General features: G+C 34.6%; 1 protein-coding gene across 2 annotated transcripts; it reads left to right on the plus strand.

Annotated features, from left to right (window-relative positions):
• The first annotated feature begins 254 nt into the window (after positions 1-254).
• LOC121410381 (LIM and SH3 domain protein 1-like) lies at positions 255-15,735 on the plus strand. Of its 2 annotated transcripts, XR_005969326.1 has the most exons (7): positions 255-380; positions 4,036-4,120; positions 5,067-5,151; positions 8,594-8,694; positions 9,059-9,229; positions 12,241-13,629; positions 13,665-15,735. XR_005969326.1 is itself a non-coding variant. In XM_041602427.1 (6 exons), exons 1-6 carry the CDS (start codon positions 337-339, stop codon positions 12,382-12,384), a joined length of 630 nt encoding a protein of 209 aa, XP_041458361.1. In that variant the 5' UTR covers positions 255-336; the 3' UTR covers positions 12,385-15,735. The 2 variants fall into 2 exon arrangements, 1 of the variants encoding a protein (XP_041458361.1); XM_041602427.1 differs by having other exon boundaries at positions 12,241-15,735.
• The last annotated feature ends 3,383 nt before the right edge of the window (positions 15,736-19,118 follow it).

Raw genomic sequence — 19,118 nt, forward strand, 5'->3', positions numbered from 1 at the left:
TCAAAATGCTATCATTTACAGAATGAAACACTTGTATATAAATAATGGATGCAATATTAATTCTAAACTTGAAAGTAAGTGTAAAATATCTTGTTATTTTTGATGAATTTTCAGCATTATGTTTGGCTTTTCTCTGTTTATGGAAATCAGCTTTTGTTGGGGTGGACTTAACCATTGTGGAAAATAAGAATGATTCCACAGTACGCTTAGTTTGAAATTTTGAAATATGTGCCCTAGTATGTTTCATGTGTTATGCTGTTATTCTTTTTTCACTTGTTTTTACAGTATTGGCACAAGCTGTGCTTCAAGTGTGAGTCATGTGGTTTGTCACTGACTATGAAGAATTACAAGGGGTACAACAAGACACCCTACTGCAATGCGTGAGTATTATTATGTATTACACACCTTTTGATTCTGAAAGAAGCTTGTGAAGTCCATGTCAGACTACAGTTTGAAGTTTAATTGAATGTTCCTTTATATGTTTAAAGACACATCTAGACATTTACAGATGGCACTAGTATTGTGTTTTAAACTTAAATAATAATAATAGTGTATATTTGTAGAGCACACACACCGTCAGACGCTCATGGCGCTTGCCGAGCAACAGTTCTCTTTTACAATATAATAATATTAGATTTTATAGAAATTTATATACATACTACACAAGAACTATGAACAAGTACAATAATAATTTCAAATCTGCTTCATTCAACCCATCCATCAGTCCATCATGCGGAACCCAGTGCCCTCTAGCTGACCCGTTCACTGACAATTTAAGGGGTACCGGTAAACCCAGTCAGTACATAAGTCACAGCTCTAGCAATCTGAGGACACCGGGTCCCACATGAACAGCCAGTGGACAGGAAGCGAAGAATCATCTTTCTTTTAATCATAAATGGAATACAACAAAATACATTTAAAATCAGTTACATTTTAAATAGGTATGTCTTAAGGTGATCTTTGAAAGTAGTGTATGTCTTGATAGAGCGAAGTGAGAGAGAGGAAGCATATTCCATAACCTGGCTGCTGCATTCGAGAAAGCATGGTCTCCCCAGGAATGATAGGTATGGGGAGTTTGAAGCAGCTTACAATCTTTAGATCGTAAAGTGCGGATAGGATTGTGGGCCTAAGGGAATCCTGGATATATTGCGGTGACAATCCATTGATGGCTCGATATACAAATAATAAAAGTTTAAACTGAACTCGTTTGTGGACAGGAAGCCAATGTAGAGAATGTAATGCTGGTGTGATCGGGGCCATTCCATGACGAAAATCTTGCTTTGAAGAGCAGTATACCCCAGTTTCCCTTATCAAATATCTTCTCCCAGTACTACAAACCCTATTGCCCTCAAGCATGAAATTTAAGTATAGAAACACCTGTTTCTTGACCTCGGTCCGAAGATAATTCACCCCAGCATCAACGGTCACAGCAGGGGGCCACACACAATGGATTGCAATGTGTGTAGTTCTGGGGGGCGTTTCATCAATATTTTTGTCCGACAAGTTGTCAGATCTGACATCTTTCCTTGATTATGATTGGCTGAGAGTCACTGTTACTATAGTAACTGTTGGATAAAATGGGACTTGTCGGATAAAACGTCCGACAAGTCCTTTCATGAAACGCTCCCCCGGTGAGTGCATGGAGTTCCATGTATACATGCGTTGATAGAAACTGTTTTCTTCCTTTCTTTCTTTCTCTCTCTCTCTTCCTTCCTTCCTTCCTTTCTTCCTTTCGTTAAGACTGTATCATTGCGCGAGTGAACGGCATGCATCCCATATTTTCTTGCTGGACGGACAGAAACTATATGGGATGCATCGCTGTCCTTGCATGCTAAGCATACCATAATTTTTATTCCGCTTTCCTTATTTCGAGGTCGATTTTCTTCGTTCGAAATTGAAATTGGACTAGTATTGGATGTCTGAATGTAATATGCCTTTGAAAACGTGATTAATATCGAATACAATAATTTCATTCCGAAGATCCTTCTACAGGCAGACAAGTCTTACGTAATAGCACAGCTGTTGTTTATCATTTCGTCCTTGGCTCAACGCTCGTTTAGCTGGCCCGTGGTGGTGAAATTGAGACAAGGGGATTACCTGGCCAAGATGGGTTTATCGGGGTTGGAAATGTTGTTTGAGATTTTCCAAACGAAAAATGGGGTATACGACCGCAGTTTGCAGTCCGAAGTGCGGTCGAGAATCAAACGGGAAATTTTCGTAATGCTCTGGGCTAAAAACTTTGGGCTGAAAAAAATTAAATCCAAATAGAGTAAAATTCACCGTGAGCAAAATGCTGAAAATTGCAACAATATCTGATAACAAATAACAAAGTTTATTGAATTTTAATGATAAACATTAATTTGTGAAAAACAGTTATATGCACATCATCATGAATATTTATAAGGTGGATAATGGCCTTTAAAGTAATGCTCCAGGCTGAGAATAGTGTCATTTGAACCGATAAAGAAAAATCATACAAACATACATGTAACACTGAAAATTTGATCAAAATCGGACAAGGAATAAAGTTATGGTATTTCAAAGATTCGCATTATTCCAGTGAAACAATGCTAGGCATGTATTCATGAATATTCAATGAGCAAACCGATAATGTCATATCTCCACTTGTTCTTTTGTATTTTATTATATGAAATTAGGTTTATTCAATTATTTTCCTCCAAGAATTAAAAATATTGGATTGACAACTAATTCAGTGCATTAGATATTTATTACTTCAACTTATTTCATAAGGGAGGCATAACATTCATGCATGTATGAAAAAATCAAACAATTTTGATTTCATGTAATAACATCAGAAAAAGTTATGTGGGGATATGACATCATCAGCCCACCTAATGAATATTCTTAATGATGTGCATGTAACAATTCTCACAATATATTGCTCACCTTTAGAATTCAATAACTTCGCTATTTGTTATCAGATTTTGATGGCATTTTCTGCGTTTTGCTCTGTGAATTTTGCTCTATTTATTTACCTACAAATATTTTCATATTTAAAGCAGCAACGAACCAGCAGCCTTGATAGTGCCACTTCATCTTCTTACATCTGGCCAACATAATGCAGCATTATACAAATAGCGAATAGGCATGAGTGCGATGGTGCGATATTTCGCATGAGGTGCAAGAAAGATGCTCTATGCAACGAGGCATTAGCCGAGTTGAATAGAGTGTTTCTTTCTTTCACTGAATGCGAAATCTTGCACCATTGCACGAATAAGAATATTCACTATTTGTGTTGTACAACGCCTCGGAATCTAGCGAAAATATGAAAAAACAAGAGTTTTAAAGTAATATATGAAAAGGGAGCAAAAATATTGAAAGGGAAAAGCAAAATCCCACAAGCCGGGCCCACAAGCGCACATGATCTTGGACAGCATTGCGCATATAGCCAATGATGGGCTGTACGCGCATTGTCAACCTTACGAAGTTTAACCCTTGGTACTTGGTATGATGTTCCTCCGAAATACTCCAAGAATTTTAACTGGAGGTGTGCCGGAGAGTGTGGTCTAGTTTTTGTATATTATTGGGTCTTTGAAAGGGCATTTTTTAAAGTTGTCGTTGATGGCTGGTCTACAGTTTCTGGTAGAAGGCCATTCATGTCTCTTTACATTCATACCACATTAATTGTGGTACCAAGTAGCAAAATAAGTACTTTCTTAAACATTTAAAGTTTCTCTGTAGGCTAATTCACTCTCTGTATATTGATGGCTATTGCTAAATGTATATTTGTTTAAAGCACAGTAATTCACTACCATTCATTCAGTCACCATAACAATCAATTAGCAACCATACATAGTGTTGATCAGTTTGCTCCCCCTTTAAAAAGGGAAGAAAAAGGGAATAAAATAATTTTTTGTTTTGAAAAGACTTTATTACATTTCATTTCTTGTAAAATTGCCATTTATGATTATTTCATTGAAATTATAAGATTGGCAGTTGGTATTTATCAATTAATGGTATGCATTTGCATCAGTGCACTGAAATATCATGATTTTACTTTTTTTCCTAATTTAGCCACTATCCAACTACAAAATTTACTGCTGTTGCTGACACACCAGAGAATCGCCGCCTTCAGCAGCAAACTAAGAACCAAAGTAATGTAAGTACTTTTTTTGTGGAAAGTAAAGATGCCTCATTTGTGAGTGATGAGCTTTTTTTTTTTTTGCTTGTCACATATTTGGGACAAAGTGTAGCCCCTTTAGAAAAATCCTGGTTTTGTGTCTGTAATTCTCCATCATAATAAGAATGTCCCGATGCAAGGAAAATATAGAAAGCTTCTGCATCATTTGTGCAACCTTTGGCAGACCTTTTTCGGTTTAGCTTTCATGCAATATCTTTTTCATACTGAACTGCAAATACAAAAATAATCGAATTAATAACTATCACCTTTGTGAATAGGTTTTTGTGGGCTGTATATTACCTTGTTCGCACAAGAAAAGCAAAATGCAGCATTAAAAGTTGGCCCTATTTCATCTTTTGTAAAATTGCATGCAGGAAAGATGACAGGCACCAGCTACATGTAGATGAACCAAGGATCACACAAGCCAATGCAGACTATGGCGCGCGTACATACTACCTGCGCACAGGAAATGATGCTGCCAAGGTTCTCACATTGATGCGTAAAATTTGGCGATAATATTGGTAGTATTGATTAATTTTTATATACTGAAGCTAATTGCTCAAATTACGTAATTAGTATAAAGCATGTGTGTCAATCATATGGGGTCAAATACTGCATATAAAGTGTTTGTGAGTGTTGCTTTTAATATTGTCCAGTCAGTAGAGGATGGTTAACACAATGGGAAGGGTGTGGTAACAATTATGTTAAGTTGCCTTTAGTGCAAAATCAGATTGGTGGCTACCCAGGAGCATGTGACCAAACGTCGTCTGATTTGGTGATATACATAACCAGGAATTTTAATGTGTTTTTACTTTTACTTTATTCCAGCTTACCTTTTGGAGAAACACGCCAGAAAATAAGTCGGTAATGATTAACATAATGAATAAACCAAAAATACATTTATTTGTAATCTTCTTTATTACAGCTGCAATACCATGCAGAACATAAAAAGAATCTGGAGAAGTTCACGGCTGTATCAGATGATCCAGAAAGTAGACGACTAGCAAAAAGTAAGTGCAGCCAAAGTAAACACGACATCAAAATTAAGTTCACTCCAGTTCTAAAAAGCCCCATTTTATCTTCCAGTATAACAAATTATTAAGTTAAGCCAAGCTGGGATATATAGTAGCAAGGGTTTTTGAGAGGTGACATCCATGAATTATCATCTGAGTGGGCCCAATATGAACAAAAACAAATGTGTTGGAATGACTTGTTTTGTGAAAATTACAGAAATTCTATCCTAAATGGCACAGGAGCACAAATCAAACACAATATTGGTTGTACATACATACATTTCAATGATGTTACCATAAATTTGTAATGAATGTGTGTTGAACTATTGATATTCTAAGGATACCTCCTAACAACCACTAAATGGAAGCCTGACAATGCATTAAACTTTGAAAGAAAAGGGATGTGACAACATGGCATATGGTGCAAATTTTGTCATTGATTTTCAATTTTGCCATTTTAATTTGTTTTATCATATTGAAACTGAACGTGAAATCACTCTTGAAAATTTAGATATTACTTATATTGTATTCAGATTGTCAACAGTTTTGCTGTTTTTGAAAAAAGCATCCTTTTTTGTTTATGTTGTGCTCATTCAGCTGTTAAGTCACAGATAAATTACAACAATCTGCTTCTTACAACCCTTACTACAGTTGAGGCCAGAATTTTACATACACCCAGGAAATTTAAAGAAAAGTTGACACTTTCTAAACATAATAACATTTACTGTATCTTATAAAATATTTGTGCTATCATGATGAATGCGATATCAAACAAATGAGTATGTCATGCCCCTACAACACATTGATTGTTGTAAGAAGCTGAAAAATATTTAGCTGTCATTATTTCCCACAAAATCTTCATATTTTAGACAAATTAGAAATAAGAATTTGACAAAAACATTTTATTTTTTTTTGTTCAGTGGTGACATATATATCATGATAGAAAGTGTGATATAAATCATAGATTTGACATTTTATATTTCTATGAAATGATCTTTGAAAGTATAATAAAAAAACAATAGAATACATTTGGCACAAATATTCCTTTCTTTTTCTTCAAAGAAAATTTCCACATGAAATATACTTTAATCCCAACAGCGTCCCAATCATTTTAAAGAGCTTAATACACTCTTTCATTTAATACCAAATTCGGCATGGTAGTATTTATATTTCTGAAGATATAGTAAATTTTATGATGTTTGGCAAGCAGACAAATTTCACTGCATTCCATGGGTGTATGTAAACCTTTTGCCTCACTGTATATCCTATGCTTGGTTTAAAATTGATCAATTTGTTATATTAGAAAATATGATGGGGTTATTCAGGGGGAACTCACTTTAGTGTTGTTCATATATACAACAAAAAAATGCTGATGATAATGCTTTGATTACCAATGAAGTTTTTATTATTCACTTAAATATGTGACGGTCTTTCGTCTTCTTCAGGAGTTTACAATGCAAACTCCTGAAGAAGACAGAGGACTGTTGAAAATTCGAGTGAATAATAAAAATTTCATTTGCAATGAAAGCATTATCGTCAGCACTATTTTTTTACATTACTGAAACTTTAAGATATATATATATATATATATATATCTTTCTACATCTGCATTTAAGGCAAATTTTTGTCTTTTCAATGTTTGAAATGCGTCTTAATGCCCTACCTTCGACTTAACATCTAAATGTGTATTATAACGGAATAAACCCATTCATAGACTTTGCCTTTACGTAGGATGTATGCATATATATATAAAATTTGTGTACAAAACAAGTGGAGGGTTGTCCACAATATCAGCCATTTTGAAGCATGTTTGCCAATTTGAGGATACCTATAGAAAGTACAACAAGACTTTTTAAACGTCCATAACTTGCCTATTTCATAACTGAATTTGATGAAACTTGTTTTAAATTGTTCCTCCTGTTGTACTCTTTCCAATAAGATTGCTTCTCCTGTTGGGTTTTCGTTTCCTTCAAAAGACCTTTGATCTTGGTCATGTGACCTGAAACGCAAACAGGATGTTCAGGATACATGGTTGCTCTTATGTTCAAGTTTCATGAACTAAATTTATAAACTGCCAGAGGCATTCCACTTAATTGTTATATGAAAGTTTCTCATGTAGAAATGTATGAATATCTGTTACTTCATTTATAGAGGTTCCTGTGTGGAATATAAAGCATAAAATCACCTCTTGATTTCAGGTAATGAGGCAAACTATCACTTTCATACTCACTATCTACATCCAGCTTGCCTTGAAACTGTTAGTTTGCCCATCACCTTCACCAACGTTGATTATTTGCTTACTACACAGTGTACCTGTCAGGTCTGCTATTAAAGCCTGTGTATAGCTTTGGTAAAGGGTCAATAATGTGATTGATAATCGAATATCATCTAATATGACAGTCTTACTGAAGCGTAGAGACCATTAGATATTTTTCCAACTGCACTTCTCTGAGAAAATTTCAAATATTCAAATCTTGGATATATAGCGCCCTCTCTCGGCGATGCTTGTTTTAAATTTAAAAAATAGGCATTCAAGCACTTATCTTATAAATTTAGTGATTAGATGTCCAAAAGTTACAGACAAAGAACATATCTTGAAAGTTTCAGCCCATTCCATGATTTGGAATAGGATTTAATTGAAAGACAAAAACACACAGATATTTTGATTTGATCGGGTGACCCGATCAAGTTAAATTTCCATGTAAAATTGCAAAATTTATCCTGTAAAACACATTTTCATTTCATATCCTCCACATCATGACTGTTATAGGGCATATCCATTCATATTAGCTAGCAATGAATTGGAATAGTGATAGGTGCATTTTGGTGGATTTACCAAAACTATACACAAGCTTTAAAGTAGCTTGTTCTCATGGAAGTCTAGTATGAAGAGCTTCTTGATGAAACTCTCTGAAAATGGATTGGTAGCTAAAAAGGCAGTGTTGAAAGCACACCATAAGCCATTTGAGATTCTGGTAGAGACAGAGAAGCATTTAATAGCAATGAAAATACCGGAATATCTTTGTTTAAATTAGTCAACCAGTTTGCACAGGTTATGTTGATGTTGTGCGACTGATACATTCCCAATATTGGCGAGTGGAGAATTGAGTGATGTCATCTATACTCTTGCTGATGTGGTTCTCTCATATTGGTAGAATATCTGATTCCAAGCTATTAACCTTTACTATGACTGGCTTGTTCTCTCATTTACCCAGGTTTCGCAATTGATCTTTATTTTTACTTTTCTTAGCGTTTGATATACACATCTCAGACACAGCATCTTCTATGGCTTGACAGGAATTAATTTATGGGAATGACTGAGACTGAATAACTTAATATTAAAATTTCAATATTTGTATTTAGCAAAATAATAGTGAAATATAATTATAATCAAAAATACTGATTGTTTTTCTTTTCTCTATGATAATTTGATATATAGATACTCAGCAGTCTTCTAATGTGGCATACAAAGCAGCTGCCCCACCCCCATCAGCAGCCAGTGCCCCTCCCCCAAGTATGGGATATGCTCCATCTCAGCAGGTAATGTATCAATCAGCTATAGGTCTTCTGTTCTCTCTTGAGGATTTTTTGTGTGTCTTCATGATTGAGAAAAATATTTGCTTTAAATTTGTTCATCTATATTTCTATCTTTCTACCAAATGTATGCACGTTTTAAGCTCTATCTCTCAGAGTCTCCTTTTCTTTGCATCTATTTTCTTTGCTCTTGTACTGTGTCCCTTCCAAACTAATAGAGTACAATGTGAATCATTGACCTTTTTCTTAATCCAAGTTTTATTAATCCACAAGGCCAATGCTACCAAAGCATTAGTGCCAAGTTCATCTACAAATCCAGTCATAATTGCAAGTGAAAACTAGATTAATTTCTCTTTTTTTTCACCTGCAGTATCAGCCACCAAGAAATGAGACATCTTACCAACCACCAAGAAATGAGCCGTCATCATACCAGCCACCACCCCCTCAGCAAGTCCAGCCTCCTCCCCAGCAGGAGCCTACTCCTCCTCCTCCTGCTCCTGTTTCTTCAACACCTGCATATGTAGCACTCTATGACTATAATGTAAGTTTTCCTTTGCATCTCATCTTTCCCCCATTCAAAGGTTTGATGATTACATCTGTAATCCTCATATACAAGGGATGTTTCACCAGAGTTAACTTATATTAAAAGTCTTTCCTATGACTGAAGTGTCAATATACACACAATATTTAATTCTCAATCTCAATGAATAATAAGAAGTAGATTGTGTCCAATGTAGAGGGCAGCATCACACAAGCATGTGTTGCTGCCCTCTTTGTTTGTTGATTGTGTCCTAATAGCATAATCTGACCAATGGAGTGACATGCTATTTATCATATGTAATTGAGAATTTGTGTCACTATTCAGTCACAATTTAATTTTGTGGAACACACTTTGAAGCTCAGGCATGTGATCTTGACACATTCTAAACATATTCCCTTGATAGAGAGCAGAGAGTCAAATGCCCCTTCTGTGGGTATCAAATGTTGTCAAATAATCATTGTCTTGAACACTCTTCTAAAGGCTCCTTGATTTTTGTGTGGAGCTTTTCATAACAACAGCTATTGTGTATTACCACATGAGCTAGTTGTGAGTGTGGCAACTTCTTCAAAACTTTGTAGAACATCTTGTGACTGTTATTTTTAACAATTCGATTCTGCATTGTTTGATCTAAATATGGTGCTGCATAAAGACATTCTCATTTTAGACTATAGGCACCACTTTTCTGATGGCGGCGTCATCATCAAATCTTAAAGGTCAAGTCCACCCCAGAAAATTGTTGATTTGAATCGATAGAGAAAAATCAAACAAACATAACGCTGCAAATTTCATCGAAATTGGATGTAAAATAAAAAAGTTATGACATTTTAAAGTTTCGCTTATTTTTCACAAAACAGTGATATGCACAACTCAGCGATATGCTAATGAGAGTCGATGATGTCCATCACTCACTATTTCTTTTGTTTTTTATTGTTTGAATAATACAATATTTCAATTTTTACAAATTTGACAATAAGGACCAACTTAACTTAACCTTAAACAGTTAAAATAATGGTAATTCCACATTTTCAGGGAGAAATAACTTTGTTTCACTTGACAAGGAGGAGAAAATTAGAATATTTCATGTAATAAAATACAAAAGAAATAGTGAGTGGATGACATCATCAGTTTGCCAATTTGCATACCGACCAGGACATGCTTTTTGAAATTAAGGGAAACTTTAAAATGTCATAACTTTCTTATTTTACATCCGATTTTGATGAAATTTTCAGTGTTTTGCTTGTTGGATTTTTCTCCTTTTTTTTCAAATCAACTTTTTGTTGGGGTGGACTTGTCCTTTAACCAAGGTTAAGGTTTTGGAATATCATAACTTCGAAAGTATAAGATCAAAGTTCATGAAACTTGGACATAAGGGTAATCAAGTATTACTAAATATCTTGCTTGAGTTTCAGGTCACATGACCAAGGTCAAAGGTCATTTAGGGTCACTTTTCTTAGACCATGTTGGGTAATCAATATCGAAATATTAACCAAGATTAAGTTTTTGAAATGTCATCATAACTTATAGAAAGTATATGGACTTAGTTAATGAAACTTGGACAAAAGGGTAATCACGTATTACTGAACATCCTAACTCAGGTCACAAGGTCTGAGGTCACTTGGGGTCAATGAACTCTGGTCATGTTGGTTTTTTGTAGAATTGTCATCATAACTTTGAAAGTTTATGGATCTAGTTCATGAAACGTGGACATAAAGGTAATCAAGTATGAATAAGAAAAGAAACAGATAAGATTTTATTGAAAGACTGTTTTGCACACATCTTAGGTCACATGATCATGGTCAAAGGCCATTTTGGGTCAATGAACTTAGTATTTTATTATCATATGAATGTTTTCTTTTGTGAATAATTATTCAATAAATGTTTTCAAAGTCAGCACAGCTGCTATATCAAATCGTGTAGTGCAGGCGAGACTGCCAGAGGCATTTCAGTTGTTTTGATCTGCACCTACTTGTATCAATGCAAGAATGATCTAAGACAAAATCACACAAAGTAAAATCAAACAAATAGTGCAAAAAAAAATTTGAGCACTGATCAGCTGTCAATGATTAAAGGAGAATGAAACCATTGGAACAAGATAGCTTGTGTGAAAACAGAAAAATCAAAGAAACAGATCAACAAAAGTTAGAGAAAAATCGGACAAATAATGAGAAAGTTATGAGCATTTGAATATTGCGATCACTAATGCTATGGAGATAGCAATCTGGCAATGCGACGAAGATGTGTGATGTCACTTGTGAACAATTCTCCCTATTACTTTAGTATATATTTCACTTGAATTGCCTCTTTTATCACATCTATCCATAGATCATGTGTTCTTTCTACATGAGGGCATGTATTACATATTTTTTTAAGAATACATCATGGATAAAGAGTTTGTATCATCATTAGAAAAAGCAAAAAGAGACATTTTGAGGGTATTTTATAGTCCACCAAAGGGAAAGTTGTTCATCAGTGACATCACACATCCTTGTCGCATTGCCAATGGGAGGATCTCCATAGCATTAGTGATTGCAATATTCAAATACTCATAACTTTCTCATTATTTGTCCGATTTTTCTCAAACTTCCTTTATTCTTATTCTTTGATTTTTCTGTTTCTACACAAGTCTATATGTTCCAAAGGTTTCATTCCCCTTTAATTTAATAGTACAATTAATAGTCTCATTTATATTTGAAAAATCATTGAAATAATACATGTGTGTGCACAAGCTCACTCCATCTGCATTGAATGGGATTTGTTATGTGCCTTCAAGCGTGCAAAAATGTTCTTGCACAGCTGACAAATTGAAACTGGGATGAACAGTATATTTTGATATGGCAGTGGTATTACATATATGTTGGGCCATGTGTAAACTGTTTCCTTATTTTTGTTTGTAAGATAATCTTTTGATTTGGCTGAAGGCTCTAGGCTAAAATTATATTAAATCATGGACATGCATTGTTAATCCTAGAAAGAAGTTTGTATCATTATTATAATGTTCTCTTCTGCTACAGGCAGCGGATGATGATGAGGTGGACTTTGTGGAAGGGGATATTATCATCAATGCTGAAATCATTGATCAAGGTTGGATGACAGGCACTGTACAACGTACCGGTCAAAGTGGCATGCTTCCATCAAACTATGTTGAACCAAACTAGAAAATAGATTTTTTTTTGCAAACTATAGGTTGGAGACATTGTACATGCATAAAAATGTATGTCAAATTATCAATCTTTTTAACTGGTGCAGCAATTTGTCTTAAGTTACACATTGTAAGTAAAATTATAATGTTAAAATGATGAATTACCTGCAAGTATTAGATATTGTTATCATTGTGCACTTTAGCCTATCAATGTGACAGAATTCTGTTATATTAGTTATGAAATATTGTCACAGACACGTTGCACAAGGTTATTTTTATAAATAAAATCAATCAAAGTATCTTCTTTTGTGACCAATTGCACCAAAAATATTAGTGTCATTGCTAGCAATTGTGCAAACAGAATCACAGTAAAGTCACCAAGTGCCTTGCAAAGCATTGATTGTATTAGGGATAAACACTGAGCTATACTAACACAAATATTTTTCTTGTAAGTTTGTAAGATATGGAAGTAAATAATGTGGGTATATGGTAGGTTTGACAGCAAGAATGAGCCTTTTCAAGGAAAAACAATAGAAATTAACCACACAAATGAAGAGAAATAAAAATGAAGCTATATGAATGCTTTGATAAGTGTACATGTAGCTTGAGATAGGAATCAATGACAGTAAGTAAACTAGAATACAGAATTCATAGTCATGGCAAAAAGAAATGCCATCAAACAAATAGATTAGTTAGATTAACCAAAATATGACTGAAATAGCACACAATCTTATATTATCAATGTCATTTTATTTAAAAACTGATAATTTCACACCATACAAAGCAATGAAAATTTGTCAAAAACCTGTGTTCAATTAAAATCTATAGATATTTTATAATCACCATTTTCATCATCTATAAGTATACTGGACTTCTATAAGTCAGTAAAAAATTTAATGGGTGTATATACTTAATGATTTTACAATAGGGAAAGATGGATGCATTTATGTTGTACCTTGGAGGAAGGTTGAGGTATTTAACTGCATTTATATTGCTGTACATTCACATACAAATAAAATTCAGCTTGTTGCAAGTTTGTTTTGTTCCAAACAATCTTCTCAAGAAGTGTCATTGAGCTCATTTCTGGTCATTTCAACATATTTCCATGTATAAAACAATAATAATAACAGTGCTTGTATAGCGTATATCACATTATGTCTCTATGCGCTTCCAAAGGACTTGGATATTATTACTCCGGCTTCAGTTTGAGCTAAACATGCCTTTTACAAGCTTGAAATATTATCTTGCAAGAAAGTGATAGGTTTACCACATAGCCTTCATGTAATTTCATGATAGCTTATTCTATCCCCTATACATTCCTGGAATTTTTTTTTTCAATTAAAGGGGAATCCAGCTGTGGTCATAAAAATGTATTAGAAAAGAGAAAATTAAAAAGTTCAGAATACGGTAGCGAAAGCTACTACTACGGTATACAATTGAGATCACTAACTCTATGTAGATTTCAAATTGGCAACTTGATAAGTAAATTATGACAAGGGGGCAAGGAAAACTTCCCCATAGGCCATGTACTTAATTATCAGGGATTTATGGTTTTCTCTTAATAAGTACACATTCCCCTGGGGCAGTAATCTCAATATAATCCAGGTAGTGTACTGTTTATTTTACTCATGAAATAAAAATTTAATTTGAAGTAAAACTTCTGAAAAAAAAAATTTAGCCATTGTGTTTTTGAGTACATGTAAAAATGGTCCTTGCCTTACATCACATATGCAGTTTGAGGTCTTCATGGGTATAGTGATTACCAATATGTACGACATTAAAAACTTCATAACTTTCTTGTTTGTCTGATATTGTTCAAACTTTCACCTATCAACTTGTCTGTATTTTCTTGTTCCTCTTACGTTTGGGTTGGATTCCCCTTTAAACCCAGAATTGCCATGATAGTGTTTTATTTGGGCTTTGTATGTTTATTGAGAAAAATGTCCCTGGGTCATTAAGAGACAAACTTCTGGTCATGCATTATGTGTCGTCCTAATGCAGAAAGAAAATATGGATCCATATTACACTCTTTTGATATTCAAAGCACATACACTTCAGGGAAAGAGACAGAAAAAAAATTACATGAATAGCATCACATATATTTTGTGTTTTTTTTGAAATATGAATATAATTTGTTTTATGTATGAGTAGGGGTTCACTCCAGTACACAAATTTGTCATGTTCACTTATTTTGATGGACACAGATGTTTATATCATGTTATAATTTACATACAACTTCAGCTTCACACTTTCTTTTTGGAATGTTTTTAAGTATGGTGTACATGCACATCATATATATTTCATCTATTGATGTGATATTACATATAGATATTACTTGTTTGTACTTAAGATTCATGAAGTTACTTTTCAAAAGCATTGTTTTGTACATATATTTGAGCATGTATACAATACAATTATATAAAATGGCAGATGTTTATGTTTTTATTATTTCTTAAAAATTGCATTCAGGAAATGAGATTGACAAGCATGATATGCAAAGCTAATCACTTCTAGAGGAAAATAATCAATATTGATAGCAATGCAACATTAGATAATGTAGAAATGATTGTCCACGTGTATATTATCATGACCTTAGAGTGTTAAAATTGTATGCAACAAAGTATGAATTAGATAGAGATAAAATACACACTTTTGGATTAAGAAATATGCCTCATCTGTAAAGTAGTCCAAATATATTTCACTGATATTGAATAACTTGTTACATAGACAAGAGATAAGAGTTTGTCTTTGGATAATCACTCAAGTCAGTGACAACCCAAAGTCTAATCTGAATAATCATTTTCACTATAGACTAGCTTTTGACATTTCATCTTTAGTGAATGATGGTGTATCCAGCTTATGCTGTGAAGGCAGTACAAGTCATATCCATGCCCACAAAGTCAGTGGTCTTCTATATCCTGTTTTAGTTACAAGAGCAATCATCTTCTTCAATTGACTTTCTTTTTGTATTGGCAATGCATACAGATGAGATATGATAGAAGACTTGCCAAGGATATTGTTTTACATGAATGATGTATTTTACCAACTCAAAGCTTTTTTTATTCCTAATTATTAAATTTTGACTGGAAGTATCTGAGAGTTTCACATTCACAGAAAACCAATTGGTACTTGCATGGTCTTAGAAAAGAACTATATAGTTGTGGAAAGTCATGGAACTTGGTTCTGAAATATCTGTAACAAACTTGAAAGACCAATCTTACTTATTTGATATGCATAATAATGTATTAAGAACATTAGACCATACATAACATATCAAGAGATGCCATAATATAGACACTTAACATGAAATAGTCCATTACCTGACCATACAATAACCACTCAATAAATGATATTGTACTAATGTCAATTGTGCATTTGTGAATGTGTAAAAATAGTCTTGTTAGAAAGAAGTGAAGGAACGCTTACCAAAAATTACAACACTACAGGATGCACAGTACCTCGGTAAAAAATAATGTTGGGAAATACTTATGATTCAATTTTCATTTTAATTAATGTTTCATTTTGCCCTACTGTGAGATTTGGAATACTTTCAAGTTAAAGTTTTCACCCAATTGATTCTCAGTCTACCCATTTCAAGACCAACATGTTTTACATTGTGTAAAAAGTGCAAAACATTTTACATAAAAAATATTCCAGTTCTAAAGCTTTAACATAATGAAAGGTTATTTTGGGAAGTGGTTCGCCTGACAAGAAAAAAAAATACATACAAAATAAAGATTTAAGTAAAAACATGAAAACCGTAGGGAATGAATGGATAATGTGAATGTGCTGTTAGAAATATAAATTAGACAGGGGTTAATAGAACCAAAGAAAGATGAGAAAGATCAGAGAGAGAGAAGAATAAACTGGAAAAAAATAGTATAAGAGGTTGTATACATATAGAAAGAGATTGAAATTAAAAAAAAAAAAGTTACAGGTAAATCTGCCCTATCACATGGTGACACAACATTTGCTCCTGCAACAATGGCTCCGGACTTTCTTTTGTCAAAGATATAGGGTTACGTTTGTGATAGGGTTTTATGTTAAATCCAGGGTTGAAGTTGGTCATTCAATTAGTGTTTGGACTTTTAATGGAGCAATTTTTGCAGGAGCAATGTTGTGGAACTCATTGAATTTCCTGGGAAATACAACTTAAAAGATGCAAATAAAAGACTATAGGACTTATCATATACTACAGTACCTATTTTAGGCCTTAACGTTTTTTTTTGTTACCATACTCTGATCCACTGGCTCAATGGGGGAAAATGATAATGAAGGGGGAGGGCAATTCTAAAGAGTGTCAATAGCTTATATAGATCTCAAGTTCTTTTATTTATTTTCTGTCTATTGTCTCAATGGGGGCATATTACACTTTAGAAGGCAACATTTTCTCAAGAGCCTTGGAGTTACCCCATCCACAGTACAGTATGTCAGCTGACTATTTCCTATATCAGGGGTTCTCAAACTACTGGCTGGATCCGGCCCGTGAAGTTTCTCAATCCGGCCCCCGGACTGCTGTTTTTTTAAATCGCTTTTAAGTCACAATATGAAACATAGCTCAAAATGATTACATTGTGTATCCATGTTGACCTAAACCGTAATAAAATTGATGGCAGTCAAATAAATTTGACTTGACTTAACATGTTTAAACAAAGTTTAGTGGAGTCTTTTCTGTCTGTCCGATCTATTAGATGACCTGCGCTGTTCTCACCATGTTTGGATCTACGGACAGGTCCGAATTAGTGCATTTTCCACTATGAAAATTTTGAAGAACAAACTCATACCGAAGTACCTTGACAGGGACCTCAAAACGGTTCTCAAAGTGGGGGGGGGGGGGCTGTCCATGCAAAAAAATCACAATCATATGGTCATTTTTACGTTTTTGTGCATGGTTTTGGGAAAAAGTGGGGGGCTGAAGCCCCCCTCCCCCACTTCCGTGGCCCCTGCTTGACCAGTGAACATTTTGGCAATTTCACATTTTGTGCCAAGGTTAAAGCAACTTGTTACTGACGTACTGTCACGTTTCCCATATTGAAAGTGACTAGGAGACTGACATCCTTGTTAGAGTCTATAATAGACATGCTCTTTATTCATTCTACTTTGACTACAAAAAATATTGATACTTCAAGACATTATCTGTCTCCCCAATACAAGGAATGTATAGGTATAATCTGATTCTTTTAACAGAGTACTACAATTTTGATATCATTAATATTGACTCTCGCTGTATTTTGAAATCTTTTCTAATTTTGCCTTCGTTCCAAATATGAAACTGTTATAAATTTGTTGGATAAAATGCTCCCAAAATAAGGACCAGGGGGGCGTTTCATCAATATTTTCCTGGATTCTGATTGGTTGAGAATATTATTATAGTAACTGTCGGATAAAACGTCTGACAAGTCCTTTCATGAAACGCTCCCCAGATTGCACAAGAGAACATCTAGGACCTTGACCGCAAGGGTCTTTGCGCTTCGCGCACATTTTTTTCCGAAGCATTCACTTCACCCTGGCCCTTTCAGGTTTACTTGGACTGTCATCTGGCCCTTCAAGGAAAAAGTTTGAGGACCCCTTTCCTATATCATAACTACAGGTATTAGGAGTCGAAACATTTGGTGCAGTGAGTTGAGTTGAGATGAAGCATATTCGCAGGATATCAATCTCCTGATCATCTTTAATTTCATTTTTTCCTTTTTTCAATATTCATTTTCCTATCAAAAAGGGATTAAGCACTAAAAACACACACAAAGAAGAATCAAACACATTACTCACTTAAGGCGACCGCACACCCTACGATTGGTCTGCAACCTGATTTCAGAATAAAATGTAGTAGAATTTGATGCTAATATTGAAACTTGGAATATCTTTCTGTATAATGTTCTAAATCATTGTACGAATCCCTATGTTCAAATCTGTGACTGTGCTATCATCCTTCTAATGGCGCTGTCACACCTTGGCGTTTTAGACAGCGTATGCCCGATGTATGAGGAATTTGGCGAATACGCTGGCGTACGTCGAATACGTTACGGATAAGTTTTGCATACGTTAAGAGTACGCTAAAACACGCTGGTATACGTCGTTATACGGCGAGGTCGTCGAAAAATTTTGTGCAAGCACAAATTTTTTAGACGTATGCCAGCGTATGGCTCATACATCCCGCATACGCGGGCCATAAGTTGTAGGCAAGTTACGCGATCATTGATACACGTTGACACACGTTACTCGTAAGTTACTCATAAGTCGATGTACGTCGAGATAATGTCCAGCGTACCCTTAAACTTACTTCTAACCTATGAGTAACATGCTTTGAACGTATGTATAACTTAACTCCAACGTATATTGACATATGAAGACGTGCTCCGGACGACCACGAAACTTACTGAACGTGTTTATAACTTACAGCTACCGTATAATGGCGTATTGACAACGTTTATAGGAATTGGTATATAAAGGTGGGGTTCACAGGAGTTTTCTTCGGCATGGCGGTGGTGTTGATACGGTGATGTATCGTGCGGTTATGATTTGAATAGTTGAGCGGCAGCCTTTTTATAGGCTACGACACGTGTTCGTCAGCGATACGCTGCCACGCGCTATGCGTAAGTTAGGCTATCGTAGGGCACAAGATGTGTACGCCAGCAATATGCTAAGCATTCGTTGGAATACGTTACTTATAAGTTAACGAAGCGTTCGATATAAGTTATTAATACGCTATGTATACGTCCAGAGTTGAAAAAAAAAATCAAAGTTCAGCGT

Source organism: Lytechinus variegatus, chromosome 3, assembly GCF_018143015.1.
Source record: "Lytechinus variegatus isolate NC3 chromosome 3, Lvar_3.0, whole genome shotgun sequence".
NCBI classification, from domain to species: Eukaryota; Metazoa; Echinodermata; class Echinoidea; order Temnopleuroida; family Toxopneustidae; genus Lytechinus; species Lytechinus variegatus.

What these genes read in the sequence shown, in the direction of transcription:
- LOC121410381 (XM_041602427.1), top strand. Translation starts at nt 337, where the DNA reads ATGAAGAATTACAAGGGGTACAACAAGACACCCTACTGCAATGC. An exon ending in AAGTAGACGACTAGCAAAAA is followed by an intron (nt 5,152 to 8,593) that starts GTAAGTGCAGCC and finishes TTTGATATATAG; the next exon opens with ATACTCAGCAGTCTTCTAAT. An exon ending in GATATGCTCCATCTCAGCAG is followed by an intron (nt 8,695 to 9,058) that starts GTAATGTATCAA and finishes TTTCACCTGCAG; the next exon opens with TATCAGCCACCAAGAAATGA.